The sequence below is a fragment of the Pomacea canaliculata genome, linkage group LG2 (assembly GCF_003073045.1).
Source record: "Pomacea canaliculata isolate SZHN2017 linkage group LG2, ASM307304v1, whole genome shotgun sequence".
Lineage (NCBI taxonomy): Eukaryota > Metazoa > Mollusca > Gastropoda > Architaenioglossa > Ampullariidae > Pomacea > Pomacea canaliculata.
In genome coordinates, this window is record NC_037591.1 from 23,889,829 (window position 1) to 23,911,216 (window position 21,388).

Here is a 21,388-nt window from a genome sequence, read left to right on the forward strand (position 1 = left end):
AGGTATAAATTCTTCCCTTTATCCGTCATAAGTGCACAGTTTTTAGTTTTGCTGCAATGTCTGTAATTTTCAAATTGTCAGGGTTACCTGGAGATATATGTTTTGTCAGTTCTCTTAATGATTGAGAATTTGTTGCAAGCGTCCATCTTCTACATTAAACGCCATTCTATGACAGATGAAAATGAATAGAAAATTTGGAGATAGTAAAACTTTTATGAGGATCAACAAGAATGTTGCAGTATAAGACTGGTTCTTTGCAGCAAGATCTAAGGACTTGCCAGGTAGCTGACATATAATACTGCTTTTTCTTAACCCTCTTTCCTCTCACCAAATCTTAGCTGGTGTTCATTTGCATAGACCAGATATCTTAAGTTTTCTTCTTTTTTTTTTCAACATGGTATCGATTTTTCTTTCCTGATTCAGCCCCAGCATGGCTTATCCCATGCATCCTATAGCATGTGGCAAGAACTCAGTGGGACCACTAGTATGGGTTTAAGTTTTGTGGCTTTAGTTTTTTTTTCCCAACTGTTTTCAAACCACAGTAGTAACCATACTAAATCACTAAATATAAGCATCAGCTTTGTTTTTGTAAAGATATGCTGATGCATTGTGCACTTTTCTGGATTTATTACAAAGCTGTTTTCACACTCTCTAATAGCTGTCTATACTGTTCATGCTGTGAAAATGTATGAACCTCTGACAAGAAGACAGCTGAAATGTGGGGACACTTTTAAGCTGCATGAATAGTGTCCTTACATCACAGATATTTCTATACTTCACTTGCATTCATGGCCTGTCGAATAAAAAAAATGCAAAAACTAAATCCAACCAGGAAACTTAATTTGGTAACATGCACCATTTGAAAAATGTGTGGATTTTTGTGGGCTTATGCACATTATTTTTCATTACAAGCATTAGCCAAAGTGTATTTTTTAATGAAATGCAGTATGCATCATTTTAAAATTTTGTAATCCAGAAAAAATAATCTATTGATTTTCAAAAGATATGATCATAACTTAGTGCAATAGTAGTGTTGTGTAAACCAGTAAGTCTGATCTTTTAGCTCTGAAAAAGGTTGAATATATCATTTCAGAATATCATGACCTTGTCAGCGCCATCTACATCAAGATCTCCTGAGGCATCATCAAAAGCTAGAGCTTATTCAGAGTCTCCCTCAAGGCCAAGTTCCACCAAGTTTAAGTGTAAGTTCATAAAAAAAAATTATGGAACGTGATAATAAAACATAAGGAGAATTGCATAAGTGTTATTAAAGAAATCCCTTATCACTTGAAAATGTCAAAGCATTTTTAAAGACATCAAAGAACTGTAAGTGTTTCATGTAGTTTAAATTTACAAAAAAAGTCTTTGAAGAAATTGATCAAAAACTTTAATACTGTAATTTTTTTATGTATGAGGGACTGCAGAAAGTCATGCATAAAAAGCTAGATGCAGCATAATTATAATGTAGTAATAATAAGCCTTCTAGAAATAGTTTTGTTTAATAAAATTGATGATCAAATACAGGTTTTGCCTAACTGCATTTTGTTCTGTTCATTCTTTCAGTTGGAAGGACCTATTCAGGAATGCAGGACATGCACCAGATAATTAAACTTGTTAAGAAGGAGCAAGAAGGAACTTCTACTACCTCAGCCCTGCAGTACCCAAGTCTTCAGTTGATTATCATTACTACAACCTGAAGTAAGAAGCCATGTAAACTGAGACAACAGTTTGTGTAAAAAGCAATAGGTTCTACTTAAAAGTAGCCCACATATGCCACACTCTAACTCGAGGTGGGCTACTTTTAAGTGGCCCACCTTGAAGCTTTTGTATTATTCTAGTTTGTTTTGTCTTATTCTAGCATGAAACAATCTCTTTGTAATTTGGATATAATTTGGGATTTCAACATAATAAGTATTTTTCAGAATCTTGTTTATAATATACTTATCCTGAATGGTAAGAAAGGTTCTTGTCTGTTGAGCATGCTTGCTTGCTTAAGTGATTACAGAAAGATTTAGCATGCATGTACTTTATGATAACATATTTGTGAAAGGCTGCTTTGTGTATAATCAAGAGTAGGATAAGAAGCAGATATTATTCATGACATACATATAATGGAAACTAGGACATAACATATATAGCTGCAAAGCAGAGAGGCATTAAGCACACCTGTTAAAGTCACATCATTTGAATGATTTGGCAAGTGGAAACATCTTTATTTTTTTCTTTTTCTTGCGTATAATATAGAGAAGAATTTTCACATTGGCAGTCTTGTTGGAGAACATTAATATTGGATGTACATGCACACTTACATGCATGCCCAAATATATGTGTGTGTGTGTGTGTGGGGGACTGATGGTGCAGATCACATCCTGTCTACATGATATATCTATGTGCAGGATTGTTGGGTATGAACAACTGTACAAGCCGGACTACCTCACCATCAGTCAGAAAGGAGTGACAAGGATGCGCAGTGATGATGACACAGAGTTTATTACTCTGGAGCGCTGGGAACAAGAAATCAAATATTTTGAGGAACTGATCTCGGTTAGCCTAAATGTCAGGATGCCAATTAATCATTCTCTTTAGAGTTACCACGTTGCAACTCTGAAGAGTATCATTTTACATGGTTTTTTTTCATGGATGAATTTGTCTTCATTGGCAGAAATATTTTATATCTAAACAGCCATTTGTGATTTTAGCACAGAATCCCATTTAAAAATTAATTTTAGTGTGATATCTTACTAGCAGAGTTTTGGTATTCAATTTTGATTTCTAATCCAAAGTGTAAATAGTTCTAGTCATCCAGGGATCTTCTGCTTTTTAGAAGTTTTTTTCTCTAAGTTTCTGTAGAAGATCCAACTATACTAAAAGCAGCTCTCCATTCCTGCACTTTGGGTCTGTTGTTATAAAAATTTCTATGTAGTTCAGCAGTTTGTGATTATATATATTTTGATTGTATAGTTCTGCCCAGCTGTCACTGGCATTTGACAATGACCTTAAGTGTAAGAGGGGTGATGCATAAAGTATTTATTTTTCACTTGGTTTCTTGGCCTGAAATGGTTGGGAGGTAAAGCTATGTACAGAAATTTTAATGACATATGAGTTATGAGGATCTATATCCTAATATTACACAGACCAGAGTGGTTAGATCATTGATGTCTTAATCCAGAGGCATAGCAGTTGAATGCTCGTGTGCTGTAGAAGCTATCCCCAGTCGATTCAGCTGTTGGGAATGGGTATCTGACTCCATAGAGGAGTCGGGAAGGTAAGAGAAGGAGAGGAGATGGACACCCCCCTCACATAAAGCTGACCCCATGAAATGTGAGGTCTCTAACACCTCATTCCCTAAATAGACGAAAAGATTAGGGAACAACCTCTCCCTTTATGACACAACCCAAACAAGAGTTTTAAAGCAATGTTGGATTGTTGCAGATCCCAACATTTAAACTCTTTCGCAAGTGGAAAGCATTCAGTGTTTGGCGCAAAAATGTTCGCACTAAGAAGATCAAGACCTGCAAGAAGGCACTAAATGAAAACCTTTTCATTGTCAATCCTGTGAGTTTATTGTCATTTATAATTTATAATATAATGATTGTGGTTAGGGGTCATCACTGTATCATGGAGACCATTGTTTTAGAAAATTATGTGTTTTGTCTTGTGAACAATCATTGCTTATATTGCATTGCAGATGAAAAATAGACTAACAATCTGAATAATGAGGTCTTGAAACAGGTGATATTGATTGTATTGTATTGCATTGAGATTGTACTTATGTGTTTGCATTTTTGTTCTGTATTGTGTTTGTACTGTTTAAAATGAAAAGATAATGAATAATGTTTGTCAGTGTCTGACAATTTAGATTAAAAAAATAAAAGGGATGGTTATAACCAGATGATCATTTTGCAATGGAAGTACTCAATAGTGTAAACACACTTTTGCCACTGCAGCAAGAACCAAATACTACTGGGATCAGATCTCTTCTAAGGTCACTATTTTATGTGACATCTATTTGCAGAGCTAGCCATTAAAGGGACAAGTCTCTGGGTATTCTAGTTTTCTCCCCACTCCCCCATCCCTTTCCTGTCATAGGGTAAAATAATCTCTAGGTTGAGGTACTTTTCTACTAAACAAAGCAACTGATTGCCAGATGACTGGTTTGTTTTTGTGGTCACTCCATCTTGTTTTGCATGTTACAGTCCCTGCGACCAGCATTGCTCAACGTTCGGGAGATGTGCTACCGTATCAGTGAGATGGGCTTGTGTCTGATAGACAAAGATCACACATACACACTTCTTGAATTCCAAAGTGTTCAGTTCACACAGCTTAGTGATGTGAGTCTGGTGACTTGAAATAAGTCTTATATAAAATTGTAGTACATAAATTTTATATAAATGTAATCATTTCTGGGATCCAGAGAACAAGAGATAGAGAGAGAGGGAGGGAAAGAAGGAAGAAAGAGAAAGAGGGAAATAAGAGAAAGAATGAAATAAAGATGCATAAACACTGCAAGTAATCCTGTAGAAAAGGAATGCAAACTTGCCAGCATTAATGACAGACTGTTGTCAGTTGTTTTAGAAGATAAGATTTTCCATAAATGGTACCATTAACACTTCCGAACAGCAGTGGGCACATTAACTTAGACAGACATTGTGATAACACTTGAGATACATTGCAGGTAGCAGGCAGACTTCAGGATTTTCGTGAACTGGTCAAAGAGGTGGTACGGTCTGCATGTCGTACAGCATTGCTTGAAGCTGGATTCACACCTGACGACTACTTTTATGATGGACTTGATGATAGTCCAGGTGTGTGTTTTCTGCTCCAAAATAAATTCCTAAATGTTCTCATTCATGTAATTTGCTTGTGCTCTTACGCTTGTGTTAGTCAGGATGTGCATTCTACACTCAACTACATATGTGTTTTGTCCTAAGTACACACTAATAGAAACATGCTTAGCATGCCATTGAAGATCATGCTTATCATTAGTGCTTGCTAATGAATGAGGAAACCTGCGTGTCAGGCATGAGGATTCTATTATTATATTACTGAGAAGAAGCTGAATTACATGAGTTCCACCTGCTCTTACCCGACAAAGCATATGAGAAATTATCAATGACGGGAGAGCTGAAACCAATCTTGAAGAAAAGAATACTGGGCATTGTTGGATGAGCATTTGTATCTCATTTGTATATTGAATTATTTTTTGTATTTTGAAGATCAATCTTTTAACTGGTGTCATTTATGTGGACAGCAGAGGTTGGACTGCCTGGTACCTCCCCAAGCTACATGATGCAGAGCAATTATGACATGGACATCTATGGGGAGGCACCAGATAAAATGACCTACACCGAGCAGGCAAACAAGCGTGCTCACTGCAAACGTCTCACATGGTAGGTTCCCATCTTTCTGGCATGGTATATAGATCGTACAAGCAAAATGCAAATACTTGCTTTATCACCAATCAAGGTCTATGCCACTTTTTGATGCACTGGTTCTTTTTTTATGTGCTGTGCTTAAAAACTACATTGACTGTCTCCACCTCACTTGTCAAGATTATACCTTCCTGTGTCTTTTGACACTGTCTTAGTTTGCACAATGGATGGGAGTTAAAAGGTTGTGTTTATGCTGCTATACCTAAGGAATCACCAGGAGACATGAAAATATAGACAGAAATTTTGTGCATGCACAATACAAGCAGAATAGAATCTTTTAACAATAAGAGCACAAGAACTAAGTATGAAAACTTGAAAATTCTAAGCACAACATAGGAACATAATGTTCTGAGCAGTGAAACTTGGGCATTCTTTTGCAGCTTCATCAGACTGGCTGATTACCTTATTGTCAACACCATGCATGTGCTGGCGGTAAATTCTGTTTCCACCCTTCTCAACTACTTGACAGAGCAGCTCGAGAACACTCCAACATTGGAAGAGATCAAGAGCTTTAACCCTATGCCAGCTGACGATGAATCCATAAATCTGGAAGAAGCAGATGAACAACAAAAAGAGGCAGAGGATTCCCAAGAAAAGGTTAAGAAAATACAGACTTACCATTGATGCTGCTGCTTTTTAACAAGTAATCTGCCATATGGTAGACAGAAACTTTTTTTTAGAGGGGATTAAGTTATACAGGCAAGTAAGAAACAGCATAAAAATATTGTTCTGTTTCAGAAAGAGGAGGAAGAGGAAGCAGCACAGCTACCTCCCTTGTTCCTTGTAGAGTTTGTCCTTGAACCCAACCAACTGATGTTTGCTCCAGATATTGATGAGTTCCAGGATAGTGTAGCAGAAGTTGTCAAACGGTTCCAAGATGCAGTGCTTGGGGTCCTGAACCTTGTGCCAGACACTTATTTTGATGCTTTCACCAGGTTATTGATTTTCTCTCTCATCATGACAGATTGATGATTTGCTAAGCCTTGATTTACCTGGTTAATCTCACAAACATTGACACTGTTGCCTAACTGAAAAGTCTTGCTTCATTGAGCTGATGACACAAACACATTGCTGCTATAAGTCTTGCTTCGCTGGGTTAGTAACATACTAATGCTGTTACCTGGTTGCTGCAACGCTGGGCATGATGATGCAAATGTCACTGCACCAGGACAGTGGAAAATACCCTACAGCTTTTCCCAGTTGGATGCATATTAGTGTTCCACAACACTTGTAATAAGATTTATAAGAATGATTAGTCATTCTAAGAGAAATTTTCACAATATACATATAGTGATAATTTTCTTTTTCAGACCTATCATCAATAACAAATTTGAAGAAAAAACCTGTGGCGAAGGGCCCAGCCTGACTATAATGTTTGAAGATGACAAGCATCTGCAAGCCCTCATCTTAAGCATCAGAGTAAGTAAAAATCATAGAAACAGAGTGATGTCCCTTCATCTAGCTGGTTAGAGGGGGACTGCTGTCCATCACTTTTTGTCTTTGCGTCAAATTTTGATCTGTGCCTCTTTTATGCTATTTGATATGTTCCTGGATTAATTCTGTGTACACCATTTCTTTATTTTGGGCCATTTCATTTTTACTGCCACACCTGCACTGTACCATCTTGCCATTAATTAGATTTTGTTATATGTGCATCAGCAGTGTTGATTTCAGACTGAATCCTTTTTCATAATTGCTCCAGAATGTTTTAATGCTGAACTGTCAAAACATGCTTCATGTGCAGTAAAGGCAGGATCTTCAAGAAGCTAAAGTTTACAATTAATGACCGTTAGTGGAATACTCTACCAAGAGTTGTGTTGATGCAACAATATTTCTGTTTGCAAAAGTTAGGCCAGTACAATAATAAGTGTGAGCTGAGTTTCCATACAAAGATCATAGTAACTTTCAACTACATTTTAAAGCAGAACTTTATTGACTTATTGAAAATTTCATGCAATGGCAAGGCTGCAGACTGCATCTTTGCTGATGGCATTCACCTTCCTCTCATTAAGTCGCTACACTACCACAGCACACAGTGAACTCTGCTTTGAGACCAGTGCCTGTAAATGTTATTTTACATTTTAATTTTTTCGTAAAGTGGTTTGAGAAGGCCTTTGGTGGTAGGGTAAAGCACTACACAAATCAACTTTATTATTAGTAAATATATTAAAAAAATAAATATGTATGTGTTATCAATCTTCATTGGAATTTGACTTTATATTAAAATTATATATACAGGGCTTCTGCTAAAGCTAAATTCTTTGGGGTCCCAGGGACCCCTTCTTCAGATTTTTAAGGGGTCCCTGTTCATCACCCAAGTTTGAAGGGGACCCCATTGACGAAAATTGAAGGGGTCCTCTGAACTTTTAATGCGTACTGTACGCAATTTTTTGCGTAAGCAGAAGCCCTGATATAACTTTACCATTTGATGAGTCACCCTTTTTTTTAATTTCACAAATTAGTATTCAGTGCATATTGTTTAAGCTGTTGATAGCTGTCAGCAGTATTAGCATGTAAAGCAATGTCATGTGATCTGTATCTGTATTGGCCAGAAGCATAAGTGTGAAATACAGCATAATTGAAATGATGTGCACCAGGACTTCCAACTTGTCTGCATTATAATGTATGTTTATGGTACCAGTATCTGCACCAGCCATCAGCATAATATGTGAGATCTTGCACACAGGATGCAGTCACTGCTGCTTTCAATGCAGTCAGTCAGTACGCAGACACGTTCGAGCCATATCGAGAATTTTACCGAGAGAATGAGAGTCTGGATCTGGAGGCTGTGAGGAGGCAAGACCATGGTATGTTTGTCGCAGCAGTGTCTTTCAAAATTTGTTAGTGTTCTGTGTCTTTCTGTAATTTGTCATTTCTATCATTTGTTTGTTCTGTATTGTTAGTGTTAACAAAAATATTTTAGTGTTGGATGTTGCTTAAGGTAATTGTTGTTAACTGAGAATTACTTGGATTACATGTTGAAACTATGATAGTATGGCACGAAAAACTTTACAGAAGGTATTATCAAAATTGTGCATGACAGGTCTACATAATACATAAACCAATCTGGTAGAAGTGATTATATGTATTAAATGTATTTCTGCATGATATGCCTAACATGCATTGGAAACTGTTTGCCTCCATGTCAGAGGATGGTGATACACATATATTTTGACTGTAACCACAACAGACCCACCATATTAAGAGTCTGAAAAAGAAGATTTATTCCAGTAGACTAAAGAATTAATGCATTTAAAAGTAAATTTTGAACACATACATGTCAGGTTAAGTCCCTGCTCAAGCACTGTGCATGCTGGCATAAGCCACAGTATCTACATTCATCTTGAGCAGGGTTTGATAGTACCAGGCACAAGAGTTTTGTTAGCTATATGCTCACAATGCTAATAATTTTCTGTCATGGTGCATGCAAAGTCTAGAATAGCATAGACTGAATGTACCAGATGTTTCTTTAAATCATATTCTTTAGATGCTTTTTTGTCTTGAAAACATTAGTGACTTTAATTATGCTGATAAAAAAATTGTATGATCAAGGTTACAGCATATAGTTTAGATTCTCTGGATTGCTAACATTAAGGACATTACCCTACAGGTCCCAAGAGTGTGAAGTGGTTTGTTTTATAATTCTATGTTTACAGCAGGGGATCTGCCTAATATTGCTTAAATGTTAGAGGCAAATACACTCATATTCACACTTATTTTAAATTTGTTTACATCAGTTTCTTTCAAAAAGTGGTATTTCCATTTAACTTTGATTAATATGGAAAGGAACCATACAGTAAGACAGTGGTCCAGAGGATCTAAAATCTGTGGTTTGAGCTAAGATAAGCTTGTATTAGTTCAGATTAATTGCAAGGCAGATCTTAAAGAAGCTGAGTGGCCTTGATTCACAGATGCTCCTATACTGTTTCATAGTAGAAGACCTCAGGGTAACTTGTGATCTGTATATGGTTTGAATTGTTCACATAGACATTTGACTGCTGAGCTTGTCTGTGATTGTCTTCTTTGACCTTACCAGACGGCATGACCATAGGAAATAATAAGCTACATTTGCTCTTTAATCATCGAAAGTACTCAATAATCATGAGGTGAGCAACAGCTATCAGACAACTATCAAGGCAACAGTACTGGGAAAAAGACCTTCTTTAATGAAGGCACTGACTCACTGGGTAGAACTTGTTGAAAGTACCCACCAAAGACCAGTACCTATGTGTTTGCACCCAGGTCAGTCTGTCATGTAGATGGTCCTGTGTGGGGTTTGGTGACAAGATTGGCACTGCCAAGCAAAATAAGTCCATTGACAAGACATGATACAGTCTTAAAATGACCATTCTCCCCTTCAACACACTCCATGGAGAAGGGAAAGCAAAAAGTATGCAACTAGAGCTGTTGTTCCTACCTTGGAGCCTGCCGCCATGGAGCCCAGCCTGTCGCTCTGCCTACAGTCTACAGAGCACTTACATCATGAAAGGGGACATCGATTAGCATGTGGAATTTCTGTATGCTCCACCAGTGCTGTATAATGTATAAGCTCACCCAAGAGTTTGCATGTTACAGATGAGAATTTGAGAAACTGTTAGAGGCATGACAGACTGGGTTCAGAGAGACGACAATGCTCAATGGCTACAAGCTCTGATTTAGCAGTGACAAATCCAAGCATGAGCATAGTGTAGGATTTCTCATCCGGAAAACGGTGGTGAGAGCAGTTCACAATAGGTCCCTTATCTCCAATAGACTCATTTCATCTGCATTGCTACCAAGCCCTACCGACGTTATTCAAATGAATGCTTCCACCTTCATTCATGGGAATGAGGAGGTGAAATTGTTCTACAAGCAGTTGGAGAAGGCAGTCACAGAAGTACCGAACAAGAACATCCTTTCAAAGGTCAGCCCAGATGCACATCAGAAATGCTCTTTGTTGTGTTATTGGTTTGTGGGTATTAGAGGTGGCACTCATTAAACTGTCCAGTTAGAAAACACACAAGAGACAGCTTCATGTCGGCTCCCGCCCAAGTATATTTGAATCTCTTAACCGGAACTAAACCTTTTACGGATTGTTCATTTTGGGAATAAGGCCAACACTTGCCTTATGTCACATCTCCCTTTCTTTAAAATGGACATTGTTTCAATATAACTTAATTAACATTAATTTTAATATTCTTGAATTTCCCATTCAAGTCTATGTGCGTTTGATTCGAGTCAATCATTTACAAGTCAAGTCTCTGTGGGATCTTGATGGTGCGACCACTCTTGGTAGTCTTGACAGGCTGGTCTGGAGGAGCGATGACTTTGGACGCTGGCACCTTCCTGGCTGCGGCTCCTGGACATGGCTCTGGATTGTCAACAGGAACGTCTGGATCATCTGAGTGTGTATCAGACAAGGGGTCGAGATCCTCTTCGGACTTTGGGTTTGTTGGAATAAGGACGACAGAGTCTTTGGATAGGTCTGGGATTCTCGGGATTGGGATCTCTGGGAATCAAGAGACGGCGGTTGCGTCGTTGGCGACCGTAGGGAGTCTCTACCTCATATGACCTGTTGGGCAGAGACTTGATGATTGTCCCTGGTGTCTGGGTTGGCTTCACCCAAACCGGCTGACCTGGTTCCAACTCAGCGGCTGGTCTGGCACGGTGTGCTCTGTCGAAGTTCTGTTTATTTTTCAACTTCTGCATCTCGTCTTTCTTATGAAAGTCCTTCCTTTCTTTTTCCTTTTTCTCGGAAAACTGAGATGGTATGGTGGGGACCATGGTGCGTAGTCTTCTCCCGAACAACAGTTCTGCTGGACTGAGACCTTGCTGAAGTGGCGTAGCGCGATATGTGAGAATCGCTAAATAAGGATCATCTGCCTTCTTCATGATTGATTTCACAGTTTGAACGGCGCGTTCGGCTTCGCCATTCGCTTGTGGATAGTACGGGCTGCTTGTTGTGTGAGTGAACTCGTACTGTTGAGCGAACGTTTGGAACTGCTTGCTGGAGAACTGCGGGCGTTGTCTGAGATGACAATTTGTGGAATTCCATGGCGGGAAAATATGCTCTTAACATGGTTGATGACTGTTTCCGCCGAAGTATTCTTCAAGTGTGCCAACTCAATATAACGTGAATAATAGTCCACCACCAGTAAGTACTGTTCTTTTTTCAGTTCAAAGATGTCCATGCCAACTTTCTGCAAGGGAATGCTGGTGTGACAGAGGGAATGAGTGCTCAGGGGGAATTGGCCTCTCTTTGATGCAAATTGTGCACTTCTGTACCATGGACTCTATCTGCTTAGAAAGCTTTGGCCACCAAACGCTCTCTCTGGCCAAGGCACGACATTTTACGATGCCTTGATGTCCAATGTGAAGTCTGTGGAGAATGTCTGTTCTCAGTACTTCAGGGATGATCAGTCTTGATCTGTAGAGAAGAAGTCCATCATGTTCTGTGACTTCTGAACGTACTGTCCAAAATGCTTTCAGTTCTTCATGTTCTGGACTAGAACGTGGCCATCCATTGTGGAGATAATACAGCACTGTCTTACAAACAGTATCTCTTGTAGTCTCATTCTTGATTTCTTCGATGCGTTTTTCACTGGCTGGCAAGCTCTGAATCACTTGCTTGATGAAGATCTCTTCTTCTTCACTTCTCTCATCTGTCGGAGTGTTTCTTGCTGGGGCTCGTGAGAGTGTGTCAGCAGTCACGAGATTCTTGCCTTTTGTGTAGACAATGTTGTACTTGAACCTCATCAGGCGCATCCGGAATCTCTGAATTCTCGGAGGTAGATCTTCAAGGTTCTTTGTTTTCAGTAGAGCCAATAGTGGCTTGTGGTCAGTTTCGATTGTCAGATCACGAAGTCCTGTGATGTAGTCACAGAACTTTTCACACGCCCAAGTCACTGCGAGTGCTTCACGCTCAACTTGCGCGTACCTGCGCTCAGTTTCCGTCATACTTCTTGAAGCGTAGAAAACTGGCTTGAGGTGACCATCTGACTGTTTCTGAAGTAATACTGCACCGAGACCGAAAGATGAAGCATCTGTTGAGACGACGGTCGTTTTGTCAGTACCATAGTGTGCCAACACTGGAGCTTCAGTCAGCTGTTTCTTAATCTTCTCAAACGAGGTTTCTTGAGCAGTGTCCCAACACCACTCTATGTTTTTCTTGAGCAGGTCACGTAGCGGTTTGCTGTCGTTTGCGAGGTTAGGGCCTGCAAACTTCGCAACGTGGTTAACGATTCCTAACAATCTTCTGAGATCAGAAATGTTCTCTGGCTTGGGAAAATTCTTCACAGCAGACAGTTTCTCTGGGTCGATGGCGATCCCATCTTTCGAGATGATGTGCCCGAGAAAGGATATCTTCTCTTTGGCAAACTGGCACTTCTCATCGTTCAGGGTAATGCCCGCTTCTTGAAGCGTTGACATCACTTTCTTCAAGTGACAATCATGTTCTTGCTTGTTCTTACCGAAAATGAGCAGATCGTCAATGTCACAAATCACATTTTCATGGTTCGCAAGAAGTTGAGACATTCGTCGTTGAAATACTTCTGGCCCTGAACTTATCCCGAAGGGTAAGCGTGTATAACAGTACCTTCCAAAAGGTGTGATGAAGGTTGTTAACTCCTGACTTCCTTCATCCAGTGGAAGTTGATGGAAACCCTTTTTGCAATCAAGCTTTGTGAACATTTTTGCTCCTGACAGCTGGGCTAACAGTTCATCTGTTGACGGTAACGGGTAGTTCTCTCTGCGAACTGCTTCATTTAGTTTGCTCAGATCGACGCAGATTCTGACTCTCTCGTCGCTCTTGGCACCACTACTATTGGGGCGCACCAATCACTGGCTTGGTGACTGTGCGAATCACTCCCTGTTCTTCAAGTTGATCCAATTCTGCCTTGACTTTCTGTTTCAAGGGCAAAGGTAAGCGTCTTGGAGCTGCTACTGCATATGGAACAGCTTGTTCTTTCAGACGAATCTTGTAAGGATCTTGTAGACTTCCTAGTCCTCTGAAGAGTTTTTGGGAATTCTTCCTTGTACTGTTTTTCGTGGTCCTCTATAACTGTGTTGATTCTCTCAATCAACTTCAACGCTGTAATGGCTGGTCGACCTAGCAATGGTTCTTCAAGTGTTTTTACGACATACACATCTTGCAGTGTAGAGACATTCTTGTATGTCAGTTTTTGCCTTGAACATGCCTTCCACAGCTATCTCAACACGACCTGGACCATACAGTTTCTTGCGCACTTTCTGCAATGGTCGCTTGGCTGCTGGAACTGCGGTCTGAGGTACGACGGTAACATCAGCTCCGGTGTCAAGCTTAAATACATTCTCTGTATCTTCCATCAGGAGACTGACTTTCCAAGGATCTGTTGTCACACTGCCCACAATCATACCCATGTAAGCTTCTTCGTCTTCTTCTTCCTCTTCCACTGTGTGAATCTTAGAAGAACATGAAGAGCGACAGACTGCAGCGTAGTGACCAATCTTGGAACATTTTCTGCATTTAGCGTTCTTTGCAGGACAACCATCTCTGTTGTGGGAACCTTTTCCGCATCGAGAGCATGGCTTAGTCTCTGGTTTTACCCGAAGGCCTGGCTTCGTACCGCAACGAACTTTTCGCTGACCTTTCTGAATCTTGTTGATGGTTTTCTCAACTGTACTCTCGCTGTTGCTTGCCAACATCGAGTGTGCTTGAGTCTTGGACGTCTCATGAGCTCTGCAAATTTCTATTGCTTCTGGAAGCTTGAGTGTTTTCTTCTGCAACAATTTTTCACGCATAGTGTCATCTTGAACACCGATCACAAGTCTGTCACGAATCATGCGGTCAACATCTTTGAAATCACATGATTTTGCTAACTTGCGTAAAACTGTGACATAAGTATCAACTGACTCATCCTTGTTTTGGTTTCGGCTATGAAACTTGTAGCTCTCATACACTTCATGTGTGCTACCCAAACAAAAGTCGTTGAACTTGTCGATGACAGTCTCGATATCTTTGTCGTTCTCCCCTTCTGCAAAGGATAATCCTTCGTAGATTTCTTGTGCGTCCTCACCAATGCAAGCTAATAGAACTGCACAACGATAAGCTGAATCTTCTTTATCAAGGCGCGTAGCTACCTCATAGTTCTGCCACTGACGAAGAAATTTTTTCCAATTTACTTCAATGTTAGAAGACAAATCCAGCTTTGAGGGAACAGGAACGTTTGCAGTGAAGTGTTTTCTCTGATGTGTCTCCGCCATCTTGCGAGAAATGTCACTTTGCGAACGTACGACGCAATATTTCAAAATGAGAAAAACTTGCCCACCTGAAAGTTTCTGGAGAAATCACACAGCTAGCACATTGCTGCTCACTTCTGACACCATGTTGTGTTATTGGTTTGTGGGTATTAGAGGTGGCACTCATTAAACTGTCCAGTTAGAAAACACACAAGAGACAGCTTCATGTCGGCTCCCGCCCAAGTATATTTGAATCTCTTAACCGGAACTAAACCTTTTACGGATTGTTCATTTTGGGAATAAGGCCAACACTTGCCTTATGTCACACTCTTGACCTCGGCCAAAAAGGTTCTCGGGCGTCCAAACATGAAGAAACAACTCTAGGTCACACAGAAAGTAATCTCACCCTGTGTGACTACCGATGGACCCTGAAGAGTGAGAAGCTCGGCAACCCCGAGAGCCTTTTTAGGAAAGTCAACCAGGAGATACAGAAGGTTTCTATCCAATCAGACTTACCAAATAACATGATGTTGAGGTCCTTACAACCCTTGAGAATACTGCTACTTTAGCTTTGCTGTCTGAGGGCTGTCATTCACCTTATGTGATGCACTACTGTATGCCAGACACATGTTTGTTTTTCACTGTCAGGAATTCAATTTTTGAAGGTTTATGAGCAAATGTAACCTTTTATCTTCTGTGGTCATGTCATCTGGTAAGACTTGAAGAAAGAGAATTTAAGTATTGAATACTTCTTAATGCTATTGTTTTTCATCAGGAATTATTTCTGCATGAGATGGTCTTTGCATGACAGGCACCTAAAATGATGTCTTTACATTCATTTTTCTTTATTTACTTCAGGTACACATCCATTAGATTATCACATAATTCTGCATTGAAAAAAGGCCGCATGAAAATTTGATGAGACTTTCAGTTACTGATGAGAAACAAAACTGCTTAGAGAAGGGATTGGGGTATGAGCTGCAGCAGGGAAAGTATAAGGTTCAATTTAAGTTTGTGGCTCTGAATGAAAATCAACACAGCAAACTTGGCAAGACTTTGACGAAACTAACATTGACATTATTTGACAGGATACAGAGAGCAGCAGAATCACATATTCATTAAAAAAAATCAAAGAAAAATATGTAAATCCAAGCACCAAAAAAAAAAAAACCCACCAGAAATGAATGCTGGATACTGCTTCACAGTCAAATAGTAACTCATAAGTACAGCTTGAAAATTATTGCTTCATGACTTAGCATGTTTACACTTGAAAAATTAGGTCAATTAAGGTGATAAGCCAGCAACTACTCAGATATAAAATCTCCCACAGCACTTAAGTAAAGCCAAATCACTCAGCAGCTGGTGAGCAGTGGACAGTATAACAACAGAGGGACATAGCACTGAGCAGAATTCTGTGCAATGCATGGATTACAGCTGTATATAATTTGCAACTATTTATTTTATAAATCACTGCCCATCAGACACAGTAACTTACAGAGCAGATATATTTTTGCCAATGTCTGTCAATATCTGTGAAAAATGCAAGCCATTTGATGGTGTCTTTAAGTTGCATTTGATTTCTTTTTCTTTGTTTTTATCTGTGTGGGTATTTTTGGACTTCAGGTGTTACTTGAAATAATGCTGCATGCACTCTTGGTGTTTGGTTGATGCATGAACTATTTGAACACTTGAGTGAAACCAGGAATGCCATAAAACATCAAACTATCTGTTTATTAAACAAAAAAGGGGGAAAGAGCTACATACCTAGAAAGTAAATTTTAAAAATTGTATTAAGAAGAGCATTGGTAACTGTATTATTCGATTAGGTAAACATAGAAACACAGGTAAATGGAGGATGGGATGTGGAATGTGGGGGTGGAATGGGAATAAAGAACTGTACAGAAAAGACTAGTATTTAATGCTTGGGGTTTTTTTGTTTGTGATATTGCACGACATCATAACAAATTCATCATTTGTACTAGTAATTTTTTTTAAACCAGGCAAACTTACAAAAGGCAAAAGTCAGTGCATTATGAGAGTTATTCCTTCTATGATTTGTCCTGCAGTGTGTATGTTTCAACAGCAGCTGCTATTGTCACCTATGCCTCCTTATATTATTATTTGTCTGCCTTACACTTCACAGGAAAATCTGATATGAACTGGTTTTTGTTGCTGCAGATGTTGCATTTTTTGCACACCATTTGAAAAAGTACCACAGGGAACATGCAATGGCTGAAAAGATTAAACTGCAGTGCCCCATCGGCATGCTGTTGGTTGACAGTGTCCAAATGAAGGAGTTGCTGCTACCATCACCACTGCGTTGTCTTGAAGTAAGTGTGCATTCTTTATAGATGCCTCCATACCAGACTGAGGTTCAGAATAAATGAACCCTAAATGTAACTGGATAACCTACATTACACATGACCATTCACGCTTTGTGAAGATAACACTCACCACATAGCCATGGGTTGTTGATATCATTATTATGACAACTGCCAGCACCTACATGTGCAACCACATCCTAATAGGGCAAACTCTAGACAAACTTTCTGCTGTCCTTAACCAGGCTGCTGGTTAAGATGAAGATGATTTCTACTGGGGGTGCTGTGATGTGTCTTGCTTTCTTATAGTTTCGCTTTGCTGACCTCTCTCACTGTACATCTCTCTCCCCTTTTATACCTAAGGCTAATGTGCTATGGGTACCTGGCTGTATTGGAAGACAGTGCTGATTGTGCCTCATGGATCCACCTAGTGAGAGGTTAGGGGCAGCCCCCTGCCTTCTCCTCTGTCCCCTCTGGATAACCAAACGTTTGCTAATCAGCACTGCCAACCAGCCAGCCTTTTGCAGGCATCTAAGGCATCCTCTACCATATAGAAACTAATCCTGGATGCAAGCCATTCGTTTCAGCTTGTAGGATGTTTTGGGGTGATTAAGTTGCTAGTTGCTAATTTTTATTTTTATTACATGCATTTGCACATTTTGTTCAGCTGTCATGTGCTCATCATTGTGATAGTACCACTATACTGTATGCTTAGGATATAGATTATCAGCTTACTGTGAACTGCTCATGGCGTCCACATCATTTTGTAAATTTTCCATTGTACATACTTCAGTGAAACTACTCAGATTATGTCAGATGCAACCAAACTGGCTCCAACTGTCTCTTGTGATAACCATTGCAATGTGCAGTAAATGTTTCTACCAGAGTTTTAACCTGTGCAGGTGATAGAGGAACTGCTGCCAGTGAAAGCCAGCCAGGAGGTGGCACGGCTTATTGCAGAGCTGCAAGATGCTCAGTTCCGACTGGAAGCTGTGGCCACTACAACAGTGGAGTTTGTCCACAGTCTCACTTTCCTGGACGAGGTCCAGATCAGGGTCAGTTGCACCGTGCTTGTCTTTTCAGAGAGACAGTGACATCTGGCTGTATTTACTGGGGACCTAATTAACCTCTTTTATTCCTATTTTTGTTTGTGGCTCCATCTCATTGTGTATGTTGCTGTGTTCTATGATTCCATGACATTACTTACATGTAAACTTCTACCTGCACAAGCTTGGATTGATGCAAAAGGTAATTCCTGATGATCATCATTTTTGCAGTCAACAAGTAAACAAAGTAGAATAATTTCAAGAGCTTCATTTAACTTTCATGTATTTTTTTATTGTTGCTTAGTTGATGTCATCAGAATTATTTTGTGGGCAGATTGACCCTCTAGAGAGGGAGGCAATGGTAGTGAAAGAGATGTATGAACTGATTGATGAGTATCAGGTGCCAACACCACCTGAGGATTTTGCAGTGTATCAGGTTCGTGAGAAATTCTGAACATATATTAATATGTAATATACCTTAAATAAACTGAAATGTAGACTCATTAATGTATGTGTTTATTCACACAAAAATGAATAATATGATAATTGAAAGCAAGGCTGTCAAAGTGGGCTTTTTTCACAACAAAAAATAAACTCTGATATGGTTGGGAAATATTTATTGTGTTCCCAGACCCTAAATCCTGCTATTACCAATGTGCGTAATGCCATTGACAAGGCTCTGGCAGAACGTGACACAAATGTGGACAAGTTCTGCACTCATCTAGACAAGGACATTGCTGAGTTGACTAAAGAGGTCAAAGAGATCAAACAAGATGCTCAGGTGAGTGAGATGAAGAGGTAAACTGTAAAGAAAAGGGCTATGCTGCATTCCTCAGTGGTAAATAACAATGTAGATGTAGAATCATTAATATTTATATTTATTTCAGAATGGCTTGTTGATTTCCTCTAATTTGATGTTGAGATTAGTTTTCTTTTCATAAAAATAGTTTTTTTCATTTTGATGACTTTCATATCTGATTTCCATCAGTTGTGTTTTTTTCAGATTTATTTCCTTTCATAAATCACAGAGCTTAAAAATATTTATCTACCATGAAGCTCAGGAGATTTGTAGAATGGCAGGACTGTATGAAAGATAGTTCCATATTTCAGTAATAAATTCTACTTTATTAAGAGGGAATAACTTTTTAATTCATCTCAGAACCCAATGATACTGGACCCTGCAGCTGATAAGACACGTGTCCAGACATTGCTGAAGAAATTACTTACTCAGATGGACAATCTGCAACAGAGGGCATTCACCTACAAGAGTTATCAGAAGAACTTTAAGGTCAGCAGTATGAACTGGGGATTACTTCATTTGCTAATTCATCTTCAGCATGCTAGTTTATAGTTAAAGAAGTGATCTGTTTATGGGCAGTCATAAGAAAGATTAATGAGGACAACAGCAAATATATTAACCTTTTTGGGCATGATAGACCACAATGGCTTTGTCAGGAAAGTATGGGAAAGGCTTTTATTGCAAAGTTCAAACTTTATCCTTCCCAAAAATGTATAGGGTTCTTGGTCTAATGTTTATCTGAGAACAGCAATAATAAAAAACAAACTTCCCCTAATGTCTTCACAGTCTTTAATTATTAGCCAGTCTTTGTAATACTTATACTTTTATATAGTTCTTAGAAGGTTAACCATAAAAATGAGAAAGCTTCAAGAATACTTTCACATTGTTACTGAGACTTGTATCTGGGACTTGAACACTACCCTGAAAAAATGTTGAATCTGACAACAGAATGCATGCACACTGTACAAGCTTGGATAAAAAAGCTTACTGTTTAGAAACAGCAGGATTTCCAACAACTGACTTGGGATTTTTGTTCAGGTTGAGGTAACCAAATATGAGGCATTGGAGGAAGCCCATGCAGAACTCAAACTAAAAGAGCTCCTGTGGAAGTCTATGGATGAATGGGATGGTCTTATGAATGAGTGGACAGAGGTGAGTCAATGGGGGAATGTTAGTAAAATTCTTGTTATTAGAGCATGCACTGCAAGGCTTTGTACCTGATGTTCAACACCCTGTGATAGGCATGGCCATCATTGTGTCTCTTTTTTGTCTTTTGCCTTTAGGAGCAAGCTGACTTTGCTTGGCAGGCTGCTAAATGAATTCCGATATGAAATTAAAAGAAAAGAAAGACATAATTTCTTATGTAAGGCCTTTAAGGAACTCTTTGAATGGGGAAATTTGAAATTTATTCTGCCATTGAGGATTTTAGTTACAGAGAGTAGGAACTGAAGCTTTTCTACTTCAGAAGGAAATCCGCCTTTACAGCAGAGAATAATGTGTGATCTGTTGCATGAGTTAATACCTAGACAATGCCTGCTATGTATTTCAGGCACCATTTGAATCTCTGGATCCAGAAGAACTGAACATCGTAACAACGAAATATGGCAAGTCAGTTATGCAGCTGGAGAAAGGCCTGCCGCCCAATGGGGTTGTCCCTCTGCTGAAAGAAAAAGTGGAAAAGATGAGAGATAGGGTGTGTGTTATCAGCATGTTGTTAGCATCTTGCATATCATTAGAGGCCAACCTGAGAAAACAGATATTTTTAGACAAGTAAGCTGAGCTATTGATCAAAACTGATAACACAAGTTTTCAACAACAAATGCCTTGAGAGCAGAGCCATTCATGCAAAGTATATGGTATGCAATGACATGGTTAATGCCCTGTTAACACAGATGCCAGTGATCACAGATCTGCGTAACCCAACTCTGAAGCAGCGACACTGGGATGTCATAGAGGATGTTCTCAACTGTCACTTCTCTCCTGAAGAACCTCTCACACTGGGGCGCCTTGTTCATATCAATGCATTCCGACATGCAGAGCGCTTGCAGGAAATCTCAGGACAGGCTTCCTCAGAGGCTAGTCTTGAGGGCATTTTGAAAAAGGTCAGTTTTCATGCAAAAGAAACAGACATGAATGCATGTTTTGGCTTCCAGATGTGCCCTGTTATTTATGATGATGATTATGATGATGACATCAAAGTGACCTATGGTATAAATATGAGGATTTAGCAACTTAAAATATAGCAGCATATCATCATCTTAAATTTTATGTTAGAATTTTCATTGTGATTAAGAATACCCTTCAAATGTTGACTGTCCCATGTCTTACAACACCAGGTGGAGGACTCATGGAAGGCACTAGAGTTTATTGTTCTGTCCCATAAAGACTCAAAGGATGTCTTCATCTTGGGAGGCACTGATGAGATTCAACAGGTGCTTGATGACAGCAACATCAATGTGGCTACCATTGCCTCGTCACGCCATGTGGGACCCATCAAATCTCGTGTTGATGAATGGGTCAAGCAACTTGATCTGTTTGGCAAGACACTGGTCAGTGAACAGATTTGTTGTTTTTATACTTTAACAGTATTGTACT

General features: G+C 39.3%; 1 protein-coding gene across 1 annotated transcript in view; it reads left to right on the forward strand.

The window, feature by feature from the left end:
• Nucleotides 1-21,388, forward strand: part of LOC112558045 (dynein heavy chain 6, axonemal-like) — a 65,979-nt gene that overhangs the window by 1,945 nt on the left and 42,646 nt on the right. The window contains 22 exon segments of the mRNA XM_025228230.1: nt 1,094-1,202; nt 1,564-1,623; nt 1,626-1,698; nt 2,397-2,544; nt 3,433-3,555; nt 4,197-4,331; nt 4,676-4,805; nt 5,252-5,390; nt 5,813-6,029; nt 6,171-6,367; nt 6,743-6,851; nt 8,119-8,239; nt 9,344-9,379; nt 16,806-16,957; nt 17,851-18,003; nt 18,329-18,430; nt 18,626-18,775; nt 19,154-19,282; nt 19,832-19,945; nt 20,343-20,486; nt 20,686-20,895; nt 21,130-21,342. Coding sequence (XP_025084015.1) covers nt 1,094-1,202; nt 1,564-1,623; nt 1,626-1,698; nt 2,397-2,544; nt 3,433-3,555; nt 4,197-4,331; nt 4,676-4,805; nt 5,252-5,390; nt 5,813-6,029; nt 6,171-6,367; nt 6,743-6,851; nt 8,119-8,239; nt 9,344-9,379; nt 16,806-16,957; nt 17,851-18,003; nt 18,329-18,430; nt 18,626-18,775; nt 19,154-19,282; nt 19,832-19,945; nt 20,343-20,486; nt 20,686-20,895; nt 21,130-21,342 — 2,964 coding nt within the window.